Genomic DNA, 21,765 nt, shown 5'->3' with positions numbered 1-21,765 from the left:
AAAAATAAACATATGTGGTATCGCCGCGTGCGGAAATGTCTGAACTATAAAAATATATCATTAATTAAATTGCATGGTCAATGGCGTACACGCAAAGAAATTCCAAGGTCCAAAATAGTGTATTTTTGGTCACTTTTTATATAATGAAAAAATGTATAAAAAGCAATCAAAGTCCGATCAATACAAAAATTATACCGATAAAAACTTCAGAACAAAAAGGCGCAAAAAATGAGTCCTCATACCGGCCCGAGTCCTCATAGGTGGAAAAATAAAAAAGTCATATGGGTTAGAAGATGAGAATTTTTAACATATAAATTTTCCTGCATGAAGTTATGATTTTTTTCCGAAGTACAACAAAATCAAACCTATATAAGTAGGGTATCATTTTGACCGTATGGACCTACAGAATAAAGATAAGGTGTCATTTTTACCGAAAAATGCACTACGTAGAAACGGAAGCCCCCAAAAGTTACAAAATGAAATTTTTTCTTCAGTTTTGTCGCACAATGTTTTTTTTTTTCCGTTTCGCCGTAGATTTTTTGGTAAAATGACTAATGTCACTGTAAAGTAGAATTGGTGGCGCAAAAAATAAGCCATCATATGGAATTTTAGGTGCAAAATTGAAAGCGTTATGATTTTTAGAAGGTGATGAGGAAAAAATGAAAATGGAAAAACGCTGTGTCCTTAAAGGGGTATTCCGCCCCTAGACATCTTATCCCCTATCCAAAGGATAGGCGATAAGATGTCAGATCGCCGCGGTCCCTCTGTTGGGGACCCCCGGGATCTCCGCTGCGGCACCGCGCTCTCATTACCGCACAGAGCGAGTTCGCTCTGCACGTAATGATGGGCGGTACAAGGGCCGGAGCATCGTTACATCACGGCTCCGCCCCTCGTGATGTCACGGCCCGCCCCTTTCAATACAAGTCTATGGGAGGGGGCGTGGCGGTCGTCACGCCCCCTCCCATAGACTTGCATTAAGGGGACGGGCCGTGATGTCACGAGGGGCGGTGCCATGACGTCACGCTGCTCCGTCCCCCGTATCGCCCGTCATTATGCACAGAGCGAGTTCGCTCTGTGCTGTAATGATAGCGCGGTGCCGCAGCGGGGATCCCGGGGGTCCCCAGCTGCGGGACCGCGGTGATCTGACATCTTATCCCCTATCCTTTGGATAGGGGATAAGATGTCTAGGGGCAGAATACCCCTTTAAAGGGGTACTCCGGTGAAAACCTTTTTTCTTTTAAATCAGAAAGTTAAACATATTTGTAAATTACTTCTATTAAAAAAATCTTAATCCTTCCAGTATTTATTAGCTGCTGAATGCTACAGAGGAAATTCCTTTCTTTTTGGAACACTGATGACATCACGAGCACAGTGCTCTATGCTGACATCTCTGTCCATTTTAGCAACCATGCATAGCAGATGTATGCTAAGGGCAGCATGGTGGCTCAGTGGTTAGCACTGCTGCCTTGCAGTGCTGGGGACTTGGGTTCAAATCCCACTAAGGACAACAATAAATAAAGCGTTATTATTATTATAATAATGTCAGCAGAGAGAACTGTGGTCGTGATGTCATCAGAGCATTCCAAAAAGAAAAGAATTTCCTCTGTAGTATTCAGCAGCTAATAAGTACAGGAAGGATTAAGATTTTTTAATAGAAGTAATTTACAAATATGTTTAACTTTCTGCCACCAGTTGATTTAAAAGAAAAAAGGTTTTCACTGGAGTACCCCTTTTAAGGGGTTAAAGGGGTACCCTGGTGGAAAACATTTTTTTTTCTTTTTTTTAAATCAACTAGTGCCAGAAAGGTAAACAGATTTGTAAATTACTTCTATTTAAAAATCTTAATCCTTTCAGTACTTATTGGCAGCTGTATGCTACAGAAGAAATTATTTTCTTTTTGAATTTCTTTTTTGTCTTGTCCACAGTGCTCTCTGCTGACACCTGATGCTCGTATCAGGAACTGTCCAGAGCAGGAGAAAAATCCCCATAGCAAACCTATGCTGGTCTGGACAGTTCCTGACATGAACAGAGGTGTCAGCAGAGAGCACTGTGGAAAAGACAAAAAAAGAGATTAAAAAAGAAAAGAATTTCCTCTGTAGCATACAGCTGCTAAGTACTGAAAGGATTAAGATTTTTAAATAGAAGTCATTTACAAATCTGTTTAACTTTCTGGCACCAGTTCATTTAAAAAAAAAAAAGTTTTCCACCGGAGTACTTTTTAAATGTATAAAGGCTCATTCACATTGCCGTTGGGCTGCATTATACGGAGCTCCGTCAGCAAGTCCGTCAGGGTGACGGGAGTTGAGCGGAGTAAAAAAAATAGCGCATGCACTATTTTTTTCTTTGCTAAACTCCCGTAAATTACCGGATCCCCGTTGTACCCCATTGAAGTCAAAGGGATCCATCGGGACAACGGCAATGTGAATTTAGCCTAAGCTGGGTGTGGTTGGAAGGATTATCTAGGATTATTTGAGGTCTTTATTACACATTTGTATGATGTACATCTTTAAGTTCATTAGTTGCAGGCTGGAATATTAAAGGAGGTTTTCCAGGACTGTTACATTGTTGGTCTAGCCTCAGGAGAGGCTATCAATTTCTGATCATCAGAGCCGCAGCTCCTTTAAATACACAATGAATGGCCCTATTTATTGCGTTTATGCCTGAACCATGCTCAGTTGATCGTCAGGAGTGTCAATTGTTGGTACCCCGCCAATTAGACACTGAGAATACACCTTTTAATTTGTTTGCTGGTCTTCCTCCCAAAACCATAATGTTGTTAATTTTTGTTTTATTGGTAAAGCCCAAGAATGACAATGTGTCTTCAGAAGCCTTTGAACGAAGCTGCAGAGGTGACCTAATATCTCCTGGAGAAGTAGAAGCTGCTAAACCTGTGGCCACAACCCAGAAGTCTGTAGTCGCTGCTGTTTCCAGGTTTAGACCACCTACAGGTAAGGGCTGCTTTATACTTTTCTGCAGAATAATGCATGTTATTCTAATTGTGTTGGCACAGGCACGAATCCTATGTAACCCCATCATGGGAGTTGTAGTTTAGGAACATCTGAAGGCTGTAGTGGTGCAATGGTGATCTCCTATACTGGATACCTACACACTTTACGGCGGTATTCAGAATGCTGCAAAATACAGTGTAGTCTGTCTGCATAAAAATGGATGACCCCTAGTGGCGGCTATTTTAATTTTAATTAATTTTTTTTAAGTAAAATTTACATATTTTATTATAAATGTATATTGAAAAGTCAAATTATCAGTAGTACTACTAAATTTAAAAAAGTTTTCATAATGACAGTGCCTCTTTAAGTACCCTAGTGGTTAAACAGAGGCACTCTTGGGGCCACCAAATGATTGCCATGGTAGCCAGAGGCCTAACAAAGACCTACAGGCCTGCCAGCCAGTTATGTCAGCTTTTACTAAAAGGCAATAATGCTTTGGTATGCTGCATTGTGTTATAGGAACCAGATCGCATTGTGTAGTCTTCAACTGGGTTTAAAAAGAAAAAAGTATTCACATAAAATGGTTTTATGTTGCAAAAAAAAAAAAAATGCAAGAGAAATTAATCCTATTTGTTAAGGCAATGGTTATAACAACCCTAATTATTAAGTTAATGTGTGTGGGTTTTTTTTTAACCATAAGGGGATTGTCATAAAAAAAAATATAGGAATTGTACATCGCTGGGGAAAAAAAAGTTTTGGTTCTTGTAATGTGAGGATGAAAAAGGTGCTTCATCCTTAAAGCTTATCTGTCAGATCCCCCCCCCCCCCCCCCCCCACACACACACACACACAAACACAAACAAACAAAAACCCTATTCTATGTTGCTCAGTACCTCATCCTGATCTTTGACTTATATTTCTCTCAGAATCACCTTTATTTACTTGGCATCATTGCTTAGTGAGGTTTCTGTCCATGCAGAGTCAGGGGGCGTGTCCATCTCTTCTCCTCAGTGATGACTCCTCCCCCTCCCTTATTCTGCTCTGACTCGCAGAGAGCCTTGGACCTGCCTTCAGCCCTGTCAATCACTCATGGTGTCCATGACATGTCGATGACCGATGGACACTGCAGGACTGATATGTGTCCCAGGAGGCAGGGGGACCCCTAGTGGCCAATTTTTTTACAGGCTTTTTCAGTATGAAATACTGAAAATTTTCTGATAAAAACAACTGTAAAACATGTTGTTTTTGCATGCTTAATAACATATCAAAAGTTATTGTATCTGACAGTGCCATTTAAACCCTAGCAGACCTGGTCATTAAGTGGTTAAAGGGGTAGTCCAGGAGTTTAAATGAATGTGATGGAAGAAAATGCTATAAGATTTTTAAAAATGACCGCTACTAACCTGATTTATTCATTGTCACTCTAGTGATGCCATTCGTGAAATTTTATTTAATTTTATTTTTTTGCACCAACATGCTGTACAGTCATGTGACAGCTGCATCCAATCACTAGCCTCAGTGGTGATGTATGGCATAAGATGGCTGAGGCCAGTGATTGGCTGTAGCATTCACATGGATCTACGTAATGTCAATGCTGAAAGACAATGAACAAATACCAAATGGGGTTACAGCAGTGGTCTCAAACTGTGGCGCTCCAGATGTTGGCTGTCCAGGCATGCTGGGGGTTGAAGTTTTGCTACTCGTGGAGGGCCATAGTTTGAGACCACTGAGTTACAGGATCATGGACACTGTGGCTGCTAGGGATTTAAAGGGGTACTCTGCGTCTCAGCGTTGTTCCGAACGCTGGAGCCGGCGCCGGGAGCTCGTGATGTCATGATGGGGCGGGGCTATGATGTCACAAGCTCCAGACGCCGGCTTCAGCGTTCGGAATAGTTTGTTCCAAACGCTGAGCAGCGGAGTACCCCTTTTAAAGCCATACGCGCACTGCGTTCTATGTATACGTTCGGCATATGTGCTGGGAAAGCTCTTTGTGCATATGCCAAGCATAGCCACAAGTTAGCCATTGTCCTGATGGAAGATTTATTTTTTTACTGTACTAGAGGGCTCATCAGTCTGCACTTTCCTATACATATGTGGATTGTATGCCCTTTCTCCCTCTATATCAGTCTGTCATTTACTGTCTTACAATCATTGTACTTGCATGATGTATTGTAACCTTTATCATATATACACTGCCCTGGAACCAAGAGCGCTATAAAAATAAATCAATAATAATATACAATAGGGATGTCCCGATACTGGTATCGGTATTGGGGCCGATACTGGATATTTGCACGAGTACTTGTATGTATGAGTTGAGTACTCATGCAAATTTCCCTGATACCTGCCGGAGGGACCCCTGCCATCTGGAATCACGGAGGTGCCCTGTGCACGCTACCGAACTATGCAGTGCGCTCAGCAGCTAAGCACATGTCATAGCCGGGACCTGTGGCTAAATCCAAGCATCAACGATCACGGTGATGTCCGGCATTAGCCCTTTAGACGCTGTGATCAAAGTTGATCTCAGCGTCTAGAAGTTCTGAAATTAACTTCCAATTAGCTCAGGGATGATAAAATAACTGTGTCCCAATTGGCTGAGAGGACGGCTGGAGGTCCCTTCCCGTGCTACGTGCAGTCCAATCCGCTCTCCTGTCCTGCAGCCACCTATAGTAGGCAGTAGTAAAGGAGCGCCGATACCACTGATCTATGCTATGGCATAGCATTGATCAGTGTATGCTATCTACAAATTGCATGTAATAGTCCTCCTATGGAGACTAAAAAATTGTGACTTTTTTTTAAATAATAATGATAAATGTGAATTAACCCATTTGCTAACAAAAATTTGAATCGCCCTCCTTTTCAAAAAGTTTAATTCAAATAAAAAAAAGCTTTTCCTTTTAATAAAAACTTAAAATAAAAAAACCTCCTTTTCCCATTTAAAAAAAAAAAAAAACCCTGTCGCATAACATTGAACAAAAGTATTGTTAATTGGTATCAGCGACTACTTATTTATAAAAAAATAAAATAAATTTTTTTTGGTACTTGTGCTCTGTCTTTAAAAGAAAAAAAAAAATGGTATCGGGACATCCCTACTATACAATAAGCCACTGCATTGCCGTCTGAGACAAGTAAACAAAAAACTGTAAAACAAACACTGGCTATACAGGGGTATTTGTCTGGTGTATATGTTGCAGATTTACTTTTGGGGAACAATCCTGATGTACACGTCCAAAATATTGTGTGTACATAACCGGTGAGTAACATTTCTTGCTGTTAGGTTTATTCAATACACCCCTAGACTACCCCTTTAAGGCTGAATGTCCACAAGGAATTCCGCATGAATATTCTGCACGGACATTTCGCAGCAGCAGAATCCCATTGATTGCAATGGGTTCTGCTGCTATATTCACTCGGCAGAATTTATCGCGGCAGATATTGAAATCCTAATTCCAGCATGCGCAAAAACATTGAACCTGCTCAATGTTTTACGGATTCCGCTCGGAAGTGCATTGCCGTCTATGAGACAGTGCATTTCCCAGCAGTCCGAGCTGTCTGTATAACGTCTGCACAGAAATATTTTGTACGGACATGCCACCCTGAGAACATAGCCTAAAATATACTTATTGGTAGAACCACTCCCTTGACAACCATGGCTTGTTTCTGCATATAAGAGCGTGTTCACACATCAGGTTTTTAATTGAAAATACTGAATACAAAGACTTGAAAAGAGAAGTCTCATTCTTTTTGTTTTATTTGTGACTTCAATTTATGATCTCTCTCTGGCTTTGTATTCAGCAACTGTAATTAAAAACCCGAATGTGTGAACACAGCTTAAAAGAGAGCAGGAGTGACCATATCAAATCCCCTGTAGGGCCGGACAGTATGTATTTACACAAGTGCTACAGTGGTAAATGCCGTGTGAACATAGCCTAAGGCTTCCAGGGTTGTGCTCTGATAATAGATTGCTTTGGCCTTTAAAGGGCACCATTCATCAAAAAAAAATGTTTGGATATATTATAGATTAATGTATGCAGAATAACTTTCCAATAGCATCTTATTAAAAAATATGCTTCTTACTATAAAATTTTCCACTTTGAAAAAATGAATACTAGGGGTCTCCCTACCAGTCCTGGCCGCAAGCCTTTTTTTTTAAATATATATCATGCTGGAGTCCTAAATCTAAGATAACTATGTTCAGGGATAACTCGGTTAGGTTCCTTTTGTGCTAGGTAGGGTCTAGTTTTTGGATAGAGCAGTGTTATTTTAAACAATGCATTTCCAGTTGTTGCACAACTACATATCCCAGCATGCCCAGACAGCCAAAGGCTAGAAGTTGTAGTTTTGCAACAGCTGGAGGCACACTGTTTGAAAAACACTGGGATAGAGTTTATAAGGGATATAATGTCATGTCCCCTGCCCACTATACTATGGTCTTGCTATTTTTATTGTATTTTTTGTGACCTACATGACTTGCTGATAGCTTATTGTATGATTTTCAGATATTATCACTAATAAAGGTTACGTTTTAGTGGATTTTTTTATTAAATTTTTTTAATTCCCCCTTTTTCTTCTCTTGTCCTCTGAAAACGCATGTTAGGCACTGCCATAAATTATTAGCGTACACACACACACACACTCTCTAATGCATAATGCACTTGGCAAAGCATTATATAGGGTAAAATCTGTATCCTCACCATCCCCGGGATGGTGAAGATATGAACTTATAAACTAGTCACCGCTGCAGCCGTAAGTAGTCCCCTGGGCGGGGAGCTCCTCTCACCTACTCCCGTTTTCCGGCCGACAACGACGCCCCCTCTGCTTGATTGACGGGTCGCGTCATCACCTTGCTTCATCTGTTCAGTGAGCAGGGCGATGATGCGGCCCATCAATCAAGCGTAGGGGCGTCACTGCCGGCTGAAGAATGGGAATAGGTGAGAGGAGCTCCCCGTCCAGTGGACTACTTACGGCCATGGCGGTGACTAGTTTATAAGTTCATGTCCTCCCCATCCCTGGGGGCAGGAGTGTCCCCCGGGGATGGTGGGGAAACAGATTTTACCCTATATAATGCTTTGCCAAGCTTTTATATAGGGTAAAATCTGATGATTGGTTCCCTTTAACACAGGGGTCCCAAACTCAAATTATCCGGGGGCCACTGGAGGTAGCAGCTGGGTGAGGCCGGGCCGCATGTGCCTGTTACATATAATGCCCCCATCATGCGCCCTTTATCATCTACCAGCAACACCCCCCACCAGCAGTAGCACCCCCATCATCCACCTGCAACCCCCCCATTCCCCCTACCCTGTGTGGTAATATAGCATGAGCTGACGGATGATGGGGGTGCTACTTCTGGGGGTTCCCCACATTCGGTGGGCAGCAGGTTCCCCACATTCGGTGGGCAGCAGGTTCCCCACATTCGGTGGGCAGCAGGTTCCCACATTCGGTGGGCAGCAGGTTCCCACATTCGGTAGCATTGTCTTCGCCGCCCCCCCCCCCCCCACGACTCTCTCTCTCTCTCTCTCTCTCACACTCACACACACACACACACACACACACACACACATTGACACACTAACCTGTTCTGCGCTGCTCCTCTCCGGCGGCAGCCTGACGAGTGACGTCACTGACGTTCTCCTGTGTGGGTCTGCGAAAGGACGTCGCATGCGCGACGTCCCTTATTAGACTCGGGCCGGCCGGCCAGCCGAAGGAGGGCGGGGTAGGTGAAGTCTTCCGGCATTTAGCGCTGCTTGCCCGAAGCAGGGCTAAATGCCTGAAGAAGTTACCTGCCCGGCACCCGGAACTGCATGTCCCGGGCGTTGGGCAATACAAATTACATATACCTGGTGCGGGCCACAAACTTTCGTTCCGTGGGCCACAAATGGCCCGCAGGCCGGGAGTTTGAGACCCCTGCTTTAACACCTTAAAGCGTACCTGTCAGATCACCCACTCACTCTTCTCAGTCACTGGTCTTGGGAGTGAGCATCTGTAACCCTTTCCTTTCTGGTTTTATGCTATATACACACACACACTGTGCTTACAGCTTTTGCAAAACTACAACTCCCAGCATGTCCACACATCATTTGGCTGTGCAGGCATGCTGGGAGTTGTAGTTTTGCAACAGCTGGAGGCATATGATTGTAGTCCCCCTGTATTAGATATACACACACACAGACTTAATTTATTCATGCACATTACCTAGACAACACAGATTTACACACCTACACATATATCCACACACAAACATATATACATGCAGAGACACTTACTTTTTAAACAAAAAATCCTCCATTCAGTCCCCAGCTTCTTTCATCATCTGCTCACAGGCAGCAGTGTACTCCCGCCCCTCCCCCCTTCTCCTCACACAGGAGACTGTGAAGTAAACACAGACAGTGAGGGAGCCGATCACAGCAGCTTTTGATCTGCAGACCTGTCAATCATGAACTGGGTCCATGACGTAGGTGATAACGAGTGGACACAGCCAGGCTGGTATGCATCCCAGGAGGCAGGGGGGCAGTTTTTTGACTGGCTTTTTAAGTATTAAATACTGAAAATTGTTTAATGGAAGCAATTGCAAAACCTATTGCTTTTGCATGCTTTACAGTGCCCATTTAACCCTTTCCCAACCTATGACCTACATGTACGTCATGGGTCGGCTCCCATTCTATAACGTGAGGTGGCCCTGCGTCATAGCGGGTCGGGCCCGGCATCTAGCAACGGCCGGGACCCGTGGCTAATAGCGCGTGGCACTGATCGCGAGATTTCCTATGAGAAACCATTGATCAATGTAAAAGATCAGCGTGTGCAGTGTTATAGGTCCCTATGGGAGCTATAAACACTGCAAAAAAAGGGAATGAAAAAGTGAATAAAGGTCATTTAACCCATTTAACCCCTTTTGAATCACCCCCCTTTACCCATTCAAAAAACAGTGTAAATAAAAATAAACATATGTGGTATCGCCGCGTGCAGAAATGTCTGAATTATAAAAATATATTGTTAATGAAACCGCTCGGTCAATGGCGTACGCGTAAAAAAATTCCAAAGTTCAAAATAGCGTATTTTTTATTACTTTTTATATCATGAAAAAATTAAAGAGCAATCAAAGTCCAATCAATACAAACTTCAGATCACGGCGCAAAAAACTTCAGATCACGGCGCAAAAAATGATCCCTCATACCGGCCAATACGCAGAAAAATAAAAAAGTTATAGGGGTCAGAAGATGACCATTTTAAACATATACATTTTCCTGCATGTAGTTATAATTTTTTTTCTAGAAGTCCGACAAAATCAAACCTATATAAATGGGTATCATTTTAACCGTATGGACCTACAGAATAAAGATAAGGTGTCATTTTTACCGAAAAATGCACTGTGTAGAAACGGAAGCCCCCAAAATTTACAAAATGGTGTTTTTTTTTTCTTCAATTTCGTCGCACAATGATATTTTTTTTTCAGTTTCGCTGTAGATTTTTTGGAAAAATTACTGATGTCATTACAAAGTAGAATTGGTGGCGCAAAAAATAAGACATCATATGGATTTTTAGGTGAAAAGTTGAAAGTTATGATTTTTTTTAAAGGTAAGGTGGAGAAAACGAAAGTGGAAAAACCCCAGGTCATGAAGGAGTTAAAGGAGTAGTCCAGTCCTGAAAAACGTTTCCCTTATCCTAAGGATAGGGGATAAGTTTCAGATCGTGGGGGGTCCAACCGCTGGGGGGCCCGGGCTCGCTGGCCCGAGAGCGCGTGTTGACCACGGCATGAAGCGGCGGCCGACACACCCCCTCAATACAGCTCTATGGTAGAGCCGGAGATTGCCGAAGGCAGCGCTCTGGCTTTGCCATAGAGTTGCATTGAGGGGGCGTGTCAGCCGCCGCTTCGTGCAGTGATCAACACGCCCCCTTCCCGCAGGATGCCAGGGCCCTGTACAGGATCCCAGCGGTCGGACCCCTCGCGATCTGAAACTTATCCCCTATCCTTAGTTTTTCAAGACTGGGGTATTCCAGGCCAAAACTTTTTTTTATATATCAACTGGCTCCGGAAAGTTAAACAGATTTGTAAATTACTTCTATTAAAAAAATCTTAATCCTTCCAATAGTTTATTAGCTTCTGAAGTTGAGTTGTTGTTTTCTGTCTAACTGCTCTCTGATGACTCGCGTCCCGGGAGCTGTGCAGTTCCTATGGGGATATTTTCCCATCATGCACAGCTCCCGGGACGTGACATCATCATTGAGCAGTTAGACAGAAAACTTCAGAAGCTAATAACTATTGGAAGGATTAAGATTTTTTTAATAGAAGTAATTTACAAATCTGTTTAACTTTCCGGAGCCAGTTGATATATATAAAAAAAGGTTTTGCCTGGAATACCCCTTTTTAAGGACTCAGTTTTTGCACTTTAGTTTTTTCCTCCTCACCTTCTAAAAATCATAACCCTTTCAGTTTTCCACCTACAGACCTATATGAGGGCTTGTTTTATGCGTTACCAATTTTACTTTGTAATGACATCAGTAATTTCACCACAAAATCTATGGCAAAACAAAAAAAAAAAAATGGTGGGACAAAATTGAAAATACGTTTTTTTTTCTACGCAGAGCACTTTTCGGTACAAAATGACACCTTATATTTATTCTGTAGGTCCATGGGTCTATGTAGCTTTTATTTTACGACTTAAAAAGAAAATTATAACTACATGCACCAAAATTAGTATGTTTAAAATTGACCCCTATAACTTTTTTTTTTTCTGCATATGGGCCTATATGAGGGCTTATTTTTGAGCTGTGGTCTGTAGTTTTTACTGGTACCATTTTTGTTTTGATGGGACTTTTTGATTGCAAGTAATTTACAAATCTGTTTTAACTTTTTGGCACCAGTTGAATTTGAAAAAATGTGCTATCCTACACCATATTATGATCATTGGTACCTGAGTGGGTCGTCCCTATTGGATTATTTATTTTCATTTGGCAGTTGACATTATTTGCAGCCATATCTGTTTGTATTGTTTTTCCTGCTAAGTTGTCCCCTGAGGAACCCTGCATTGTTTAGGCTATATGTCTAAAAATAGGGGGGAAACACGTTGGGACTTATGTGACAATATATTATGATTATGTTTCATATTGCAGGAATTGATGTATATTCCAGGCTAGTCAGGTGAGGGTCAATCTATGGGCCTTCCATGTTTGTCCTTGGTACCCCATGCTTTGAGTATTGTGACCCTGGCATTTTTCTGCATGTACTATATTTCTTAGTTTTTGGTATTTTACTATCTTGTTATTTTGAGGACAATTTATTTGATATGAAATGGATTAAATATTAAGTTTTAATTGTTATTACCACAATTAGAGATGAGCTAACTTACAGTAAATTCGATTCGTCACGAACTTCTCGGCTCGGCAGTTGATGACTTTTCCGGCATAAATTAGTTCAGCCTTCAGGTGCTCCCGTGGGCTGGAAAAGGTGGATACAGTCCTAGGAGACTCTTTCCTAGGACTGTATCCACCTTTCCAGCCCACCGGAGCACCGGAAAGCTGAACTAATTTACGCAGGAAAAGTAATCAACTGCCGAGCCGAGAAGTTCGTGACGAATCGAATTTACTGTAAGTTCGCTCATCTCTAACCACGATCTTCTGTGACTTCTTTCCAGTATTGCTCCATGTTGAATCATTGTATCCTGACTTTCTTTGATATGTCTAATTGATATCCACATAATTGTAACAACTTGTAGAATGTTTATTCATTCATTCATGGTGAACAATGTAAGAAAAATATATCCAGGTTTTAACACATATAAAGTGGTGCAAAAAAAATAAAATAAAATACATTAAAGACAAAATAAAATGTCCCCAAATCCATAATTCTTGGCATTGCTCACTGGGAATATGCTGGGTGATGGTTACCAAGGCAATGATTCAATGCCAAATCGTACCCAGGACCGGTGCTAATTAAGGGCTGTTGTATGGTTGCCTTGACAACTGTACCGCCCAGCCTGACCCCTGGGGAGAACCAAATAGGGGCACTTTAGGGCCTTGTTCCCCAGCCTGTGGCTCTGCAGCTGTTGCAAAACTACAACTCCCATCATGCCCTGACAGCATTCTGATTTCTGTCCATGATAGGAGTTGTAGTTTTGAAGCAGCTGCAGAGAGCAAGGTCAGGGAACACGGAGATCCAGGAGCAGGAGATTTGGCGTGCGCCCACTGAATCATACACGGCAATGTCTTCTGTGCGGTTTCGGCCTAAGAGTGAGATCATACTTTTGTTGGCAGAATATGTGCCACTGAAATTTCGAAGTGTAGACTGTGCAGCAGAATCCCATAGGATTCTGCATCACCGGAAATACCGTAGTGTGAACCTAACCTTAAAGGGGTACTCTGAGGGAATTTTTTTTTTTAATGAACTGGTGCCAGAAAGTTAAACAGATTTGTAAATTACTTCTATTAAAAAATCTTAATCCTTTTTTAGCAGCTGTATGCTACAGAGGAAATTCTTTACTTTTTGAGTTTCTTTTGTCTTGTCCACAGTGCTCTCTGCTGACACCTCTGTCCGTGTCAGGAACTATACAGAGCAGCATAGGTTTGCTATGGGGATTTTCTCCTGCGCTGGACATTTCCTGAAACGGGCATCAGGTGTCAGAAGAGAGCACTGTGGACAAGACAAAAAAGAAATTAAAAAAATAAAGATTTTCCTCTGTAGCATACAGCTGCTAAAAAGTACTGAAAGGATTTTTAATAGAAGTAATTTACAAATCTGTTTAACTTTCTGGCACCAGTTCATTTGAAAAAAAAAAGTTTTCCACCGGTGTACCCCTTTAAAGATTAAAGGGGTATTCCAGGGAAAAAATTATTTTTTCATATATCAACTGGCTCCAGAAAGTTAAACAGATTTGTAAATGATTTCTATAAAAAAAAATCTTAATCCTTTCAGTACTTATGAGCTTCTGAAGTTGAGGTTGTTCTTTTCTGGCTAAATCCTCTCTGACAACACCTGTCTCGGGAAACGCCCAGTTTAGAAGCAAATCCCCATAGCAAACCTCTTCTAAACTGGACGTTTCCCGAGACAGGTGTCATCAGAGAGGATTTAGAGAGAAAACAACAACCTTAACTTCAGAAGCTCATAAGTACTGAAAGATTTTTAATAGAAGTCATTTACAAATCTGTTTTAACTTTCTGGAGCCAGTTGATATATAAAAAAGTTTTTTCCTGGAATACCCCTTTAAAGTAGTAGTGGGAATTCTTATGATTCCATTGTGCTCGGCTTGAAAAAAGTAAAAAAAACTTAAAGGGGTACTCTGCTGCTCAGCGTTTGGAACAAATTGTTCCGGACGCTAGAGCAGGTGACGGGAGATCGTGACGTCATAGCCACGCCCCTCATGATGTCACGCCCCACCCCTTCCATGCAAGTCTATGGGAGGGTGCGCGACAGCCATCACGCTCCCCTCCCTTAGACTTGCATGTGATGTCATGAGGGGGCGGGGCTATGATGTCACGAGTTTGTTCCAAATGCTGAGCAGCGGAGTACCCCTTTAACTCAACTTTTGTGGCTCCCCCATTTCTCCGATATCTGTCTTCGGTCTGCTGGTCCCGGTCTCCTTCTTGCTTCCGTGTGTATGGATCGGCACACTGCGATCAGTGTATCTCTAGCCACAGCGATGTTCCGCCTCAGCCGGTGATAGGCCGAGTGCAGCGTCATGGAACAGGCCCAGGCAGCGGAGAGAAGACCGGGCCCCTTACATGACACTGCGAGCATAGTTCACAAGCTGCGATGTAAAACAGACCTTATATTCAAATATATTGTGGCATCCGGGACTATGAAAAAAAGTTCTTATTCCAGTCCTGGTAGTGAAAAGGAATATTACTTGTCCGCAAGTGAGACTTAAAAATCAAACGTGCCTCTCCTTTGGGGCTAATATTCCAAGAACAAGACAATATAGAAGAATTATATTAATCCGGCACTACTGATCCCCTGAGAAGTGCAGCAGCTTGCTAAGGAAAGAGGCAGGGTGTTCCGGATCCCCGCTGGACAGCTAGGCGGTGCCCAGAGTATAGTGTAGATACGAAAAGTAAAACCAAGCTGAAGAAAAGACTCTGCAACTCACCACTGCTGTAAGACGCGTGGACTTTATTCCATGGAGTGGATCGTGACAGTCCATGTTGGGGAAGGGAGGTGAAGGAGGCAGGGGGTACAGGTGGGACGGCGCAGTTTCGTACAACTGGGCACTTCCTCAATTCACACGAAAGACATGTCCATGTCGGGGAAGGGAGGTGAAGGAGGCAGGGGGTACAGGTGGGAAAGCGCAGATTTTTACACATCAGCTCAAATCCACCACATTTTACATGGAAACCTTAGTAAATATGTTGGTTTTTTTTTGTGAACATGTCGGGCACACGCCCCCTTTTCGGTGACCCCTTCCTGACTGCCACGCCCCTTTTCAGGTTTTCTTAGTAAAATGCAGAGTCAGTCGTTTGTTTTTTCAATTCTGGCGCAGACAGGATTTTTCACGCAAATGCGCCAGAATCCGGCGCACAACCTGACAAAACATGTCGGGTTTGCTATAGTAGATGAGGGCCAGTATCTAGCCATTTATTTTATCCTCTCCCTGTGTGAGAATGGGTTCTATGAATATTTTATAGGAATAATTTGTACATTTTAAATAATTTTTTTTTGTTGTATAGCAGCATAATTATTTTCCTATGGTATTGACTTACATATAGAAAATAGATCGCAATGTATACGTTATGTGCTGTACACAATAGCGTAGTTGACCACATATTTGTATACAGCAAAATTAAATGGACTGTAGCCTATACAATGCTATGCTCCAGGATTGTCCAGCATCACAGCTAATGCCATGCGCCACAATCCTGGAGCATAACATGGCCACCTTTTGTCACTCCAGACTAAATGAGTGTTAGGTTAGAGCTACACAGCGACTTAAAGGGTACCTCTCATCAAATAAACTTTTGATATATTTTAGATTAATGAATGTTGAATAACTTTCCAATAGCATGTTAATGAAAAATATGCTTCTTTCTATTGTATTTTTCCCGATCAGTCCTGTCAGCAAGCATTTCTGACTCATGCTGGAGTCCTAAACACTCAGAGCTGCCAGCCTGCTTTGTTCACAGCCAAACAGGCTGTGAACAAAGCAGGCTGGCAGCTCTGAGTGTTCTCCTTTGTGAACAAAGCAGACTGGCAGCTCGTAGTGTTTAGGACTCCAGCATGAGTCTGAAATGCTTGCTGCCAGGACTGGTAGGGAGACCCCTAGTGGTCATTTCTTCAAAGTGGAAAATTAAATAGAAAGAAGCATATTTTTTAATAACATGCAATTGTAAAGTTATTCTGCATACATTAATCTATAATATATCAAAAGTTTTTTTGATAGGTACCCTTTAAAGGGGTACTCCGGTGGAAAATTATATTTTTTAAATCAACTGCTGCCAGAAAGTTAAACAGATTTGTAAATTACTTCTATTAAAAAATCTTTATCCTTCCAGTACTTTTTAGCAGCTTTATGCTACAGAGGAAATTTTTTGCTTTTTGAATTTTTTATTTTTTTTGTCTTGTCCACAGTGCTCTCTGCTGACAACTGATGCCCGTATCAGGAACTGTCCAGAGCAGGAGAAAATTCTCATAGCAAACATATGCTGCTCTGGACAGTTCCTGACATGGGCAGAGGTGTCAGCAGAGAGCACTGTGGACATGACAAAAAAAAAAATAATAATAATTAAAAAAAGCTAAGAATTTCCTCTGTAGCAAACAGCTGCTCGAAAGTACTGAAAGGATAAAGATTTTTTTTAATAGAAGTAATTTACAAATCTGTTTAACTTTCTGGCACCAGTTGATTTAAAAAAAAAAAAAAAAAAAATTTCCACCGGAGTACATTCCAGTGTATGAGCTGGCGGCGGTGAATGTGTCCTGTCCTCTCTTACTGTGATGAGACACCCCCTTTTTAAGGAACATCACAATTTTTTTTTCCGTGGAATGGATAATTAATTGCTTGACATTGTATGCTTAAAAAAAATAAAAATAACAAAAAGAGGGGGGGGGGGGAAACCCCAAAATCGGATATCTATTAAAGTTTGTAAATTTTTGTCCGTTTTATAAAAAAAACAAAAAAAAACTATTTTTATGTTTCTCAATCTTTCTAGACTATTTCAAAGCTACTGCGCATGTAAAAAAAAAAAAAAAAATTATAATAATAAAAATTGTGTACAATATAACCAGATAGAAATGTACAGTAATATGACTTACCTAGGCTGCATGCACACCACGTTTTTGCTATACAGTTCCCGTATCAGGTTTTTGATGAAAAACGGATTCCTCAAAACCGGACTAAACTGTGTCAAAAAGTGTGTACAAATTTTATTCAGTATACAGTTAAAAATGTTATACGGTTTTAAAAAAAATGATGTCCGGTTACATCCGTTTTTTGTAAAGAAAAAAAGTGTACGTTTTAACTTTTCACTCCATTATGAATAAAGTTTCACTTGTTTGATTGAAATGCCAAGAAAAAAAAAAACTGTGCAAAGTAAAAAACCGTATGGTGAAAACCCATTGACGCCCATGTTAGAAAAAAAAAAAAAAAAAAAAAAAACTATATGGTTTAAGGGTGTGCTCCCACACGGCGTATACGCAGCGTATTTCACACTGCGCAAAATTTACGTCAGCAGCAGGAAATACGCTGCGTATTCCTTGCCCACTATACACACAGGGCTTCCCCGCGGCAGCCCTATGTGTGCAGTGAGTTTTGGAGGCGGAGCCGCGCATCACAGTCACGCCGGCACACAGCCCCGCCTCCAAAACTCACTACACACACAGGGCTGCCGCCGGAAAGCCTTGTGTGTATAGTAGGGATGTAAGAAAAAATCGATTCTCGCGATAATCGCGATTTTTCATTTGCCGATACAGAATCGATTCAAAATATTTTTGAATCGATTCTTTTAGGGATGTGGAATTTTTAATAAAACGCACTTTATCTTACCTGCCAACGAGCCCGCGGAGCTCCGGTACAGTCCGGTACAGGTGTTCGGTCCCCGGGCTGTATTCTTCTTACTTCCTGTTAGTCCGGCACGTCACATGGAGCTTCAGCCTATCACCAGCGGAGGCGGGACATCGCTGCGGCTGGTGATAGGCTGAAGCTCCATGTGACGTGCCGGACTAACAGGAAGTAAGAAGAATACAGCCCGGGGACCGAACACCTGTACCGGACTGTACCGGAGCTCCGCGGGCTCGTTGGCAGGTAAGATAAAGTGCGTTTTATTTTATTTTGCAGCCCGGACGGGATAACATGAGAAAAGTGAGCACCGGAGTACTAGATCGCCGCTGTCAAAGCTGACAGCGGCGTCTATTGGGATCTATGAATGCTCCCAGGTGGGCGATATATCGCGATGTATTGTCACCTAGACGGTATCGCGATATATCGCGATATATCGAATCGCCACACTGGTATCGCGATTCGAATCGAATCGCCAAATTCTTGGCGATTCACACCCCTAGTGTATAGTGAGCAAGGAATACGCAGCGTATTTCCCGCTGCTCCCGTAAATTTTGCGCAGCATGAAATACGCTGCGTATATGCCAGGTGGGAACGCACCCTAATACAGTTTTTCACCCTGACCAAAAATCGTGGTAGACTACGGTTTTGGGTACGGGGGAAAAAAAACCTGACAAAACCGTACAGGATGCAAAACGGACACAACCTGATGCATCGTTTGCCATACGGTTTTCAATGGAGAGTCAATGCACACGGTTTTCACATAGAAAACGTATACGGGAATTGTATATTGCAAAAACGTGGTGTGAATGCAGCCATAGACAGTATTAAAAAATGTAAAAAAATTGGATCGGGACAAAACAAATTGGAGAAAAAAAATAAACTGACCAAAACGGGTGCGTATGTTACATACGATTTGTCAATAAAAGTCAACGGATACTTCTAGATATATATGATTTTTAAGTATATAAATCCTATGATCTCCAACCTGTGGACCTACAGCCGTTGCAAAACTACAACTCCCAGCATGCCCGGACAGCCGTTGGCTGTCCGGGCATGCTGGGAGTTGTAGTTTTTGCAACGGCCGAGGGTCTATAGGTTTTGGAGACCACTGAACTAGATGGAAATAAAACTTTTATTAATAAAACCATATTATCTATCTCTATGGGCAACTACATGTTTTAATAAATCTCCCCCCATTGTCCAGAGGAAACGTTGCTGAGTTACCCATAGCAACCAATCAGATCGCTTCTTTCATTTTTGAAGAGGCTACTGATTGGTTGCTATGGGCAACTGCACCACTCTCCCTCTACACTGGTTTTGATGAATCTCCCCCATTGTCCTCTGTTATCAGCCATTCCTGGCTCACACTATCGAGAAGGGGGAGAAAAGAAAGAGAAACTAGAATAAAATAAAAAGCAAACTGTTATTGTTGCCTATAGCAACCACAACCGCCCAGCGGTCATTTCTATAGTGGTTGCTACGGGCAACAAGAGCCGTTGCCCTTTTTAGAACGTCGTTGCCTTTTTGACATTCGCGGCTCTTTTTATCACACTAGGGGTTAAATTCGCAGCCCTTCTGTGGGGGGGGGGGGGCCGAATAATGGCGGACACATCTCCTCTTCCTCCTCCTTTCCCATCCCATAATCCCCCGCGGCCGAGGCCGAGCTTTACAGCCCAGTTCTGAGCCTTGGGCGGGACCTAAACGGCCGAGCCCCCTTTGATTGACAGCAGGACCAGCATTATGCAAATGAAGTCAAAGCCTAAGAGTGGTGGTGGTGGGGGTACCGCTAGGGGGGTTAGTGATATACGGCGACGGTCGGTCTCTTTATCATCGCCCGCCGCTTTCTTTCTAATAAAGCTCTTCTCTCAGTATAGTGTGTGTGTGTGTGTGACCCCTGTATAAGGCTGGGCTCTCACTACAACACCCCAGCCCTTGTGCCCCCCCCCCCCTCTCCAGTCTCCTATGTAGGTCAGGCCTGTCTTAGAGCTGACTTCCTGGACTCGTGTCAGATTAAGCCGGAGGAATTTTAATAAACCCTCCCCTGTAGGCGTAGGCCTAAGCGAGACTAACCTAGTTAAGCCCGATCCATTTTTTTTTTTTGTTGTTTTCTCTATGTGAGTGTGAGGGCGGCCTAGAGACATGAAGGCGCGATCGTGTAACTTCACTGTGTTTGAAAAGCTGGACCTGCTGGAGCTGGTGCGGCCGTACATAGGGGTGCTGGAGGAGCACACCAACAAGCACTCCGTCATCATAGAGAAGAACAACTGCTGGGAGATCATAGCCGAGAAGTACAATGCCATGGGCCCCGGGAGGCCGCCCCGCACCCCGCAGGGCCTGCGCACCCTCTACAAGAGGCTGAAGGAGCACAGCAAGCAGGAGCTGCTACAGTGCAAGAGCGCCCCCGGGGACGGCACCCTGACCGAGGCCACCAAGAAGCTGCTCGACATCATCCCGCAGTTCGGCAACGTCGTCAACGGAGCGGCCAAGTAAGTGACTGCAGCTGATACACGTGAGCGGTGCTGCCCCCTGCCGGTCCTGGGAGCGCTCTGCAGGCTTCTGCTAGACACTATAGAGGGGGAGATTTATCAAGACCTGTGCAAAGGAAGAGTTGCCCATAGCAACCAATCAGATCGCTTCTTTCATTTTGCAGAGGCTGTGTTGAAAATGAAAGAAGCGAGCTGATTGGTTGCTATGGGCAACTGGGCAACTTTTCTTTTGCACAGGTTTTGATAAATCTCCCCCAGCGGTCTTCAAACTGTGGCCCTCCAGCTGTTGCAAAACTACAACTCCCAGCATGCCCGGACAGCCGTTGGCTGTCCGGGCATGCTGGGAATTGTAGTTTTGCAACAGCTGGAGGGCCACAGTTTGAAGACCACTGCTTTTATATAAAGGAGTCGTCCTTGACACGAACTGATTTTTTTTGTGCGGATTTTCCGCAGCTGATCTGCCGCTTAGTTTTATCATTGACTAACCAGACAAAAAATAAGCAGTAGCAGAAAAAAAAAAGCTGTAGAAAATAAGCTGCTGAAAATCCGCACTCGGGGTGCGTTCACACGTGCAGATTTTTGCTCCAGATTTGCTGCTCATTGACTTTAATGGGTAGATAAATCTGCTAAAGCAGATCTGCAGCAGAAAATACGCACGTGTGAACGCACACTAAGGGTACATTCACACGTGCGGGTTTTCCACTGCGTATTTGAAAGTGGGCGGGCTCTTCTCGGCTGTCCACAGCAGATTTTCTGCAGCGGAATTTACGTTGCGGAAAATCCGCCGCAAGCCCCATTGAAGTCAGTAGGGACTGTGGCGGATTTTCCGCAGCGTAAATTCCGTTGCAGAAAATCTGAGAAGAGCCCGCACTCTTTCAAATACGCAGCGGAAAACCCGCGAAAACAAATTGCGTGTGAACGCACCCTATAATATGGAGCAAAATACGCTTGTTTTTTTGCTACCATTGACTTCAATGGGTCAGCAGAAAATCCGCAATAGAGGCAGATTTGCTGATTTTTTTCCTTCAGACCCATTGAAGCCGATGGTAGCAAAATACGCAGCGGAAATTCGGCAAGTAATCCGCCCGTGTGAACGTACCCTAAGGGTACGTTCACACGCGCAGATTTTTTAGCAGGTTTTCCGCTGCGTATTTGAAAGCGGGCGGGCTCTTCTCGGCGTTCCGCAGCAGATTTTCCGCGGCGGAATTTACGCTGTGGAAAATCCTCCACAAACCCTGTTGAAGTCAGTAGGGACTGCAGCGGATTTTCCGCAGTGTAAATTCCACCGCGGAAAATCTGCTGCGGACAGCCGAGAAGAGCCCGCCCACTTTTAAATACACAGTGGGAAACCCA

General features: G+C 43.1%; 1 protein-coding gene across 4 annotated transcripts in view; it reads left to right on the top strand.

Moving 5' to 3' along the window:
- Positions 1-21,765, top strand: part of RAD54B (RAD54 homolog B) — a 78,662-nt gene that overhangs the window by 7,257 nt on the left and 49,640 nt on the right. For 3 of the 4 annotated variants that reach the window (XM_056522504.1, XM_056522505.1, XM_056522503.1), the window contains exon 3: positions 2,801-2,948. In XM_056522504.1, coding sequence (XP_056378479.1) covers positions 2,801-2,948 — 148 coding nt within the window. Of the gene's footprint in view, positions 1-2,800; positions 2,949-20,045; positions 20,413-21,765 lie in introns of those variants that run through there. The other variant, XM_056522506.1, reaches the window with a different exon arrangement.

This window comes from Hyla sarda, chromosome 5 (genome assembly GCF_029499605.1).
Source record: "Hyla sarda isolate aHylSar1 chromosome 5, aHylSar1.hap1, whole genome shotgun sequence".
Classification (NCBI taxonomy): Eukaryota; Metazoa; Chordata; class Amphibia; order Anura; family Hylidae; genus Hyla; species Hyla sarda.
The sequence above is the reverse complement of the archived record's forward strand: the minus strand, read 5'-3'. Positions and strand labels throughout refer to the sequence as shown.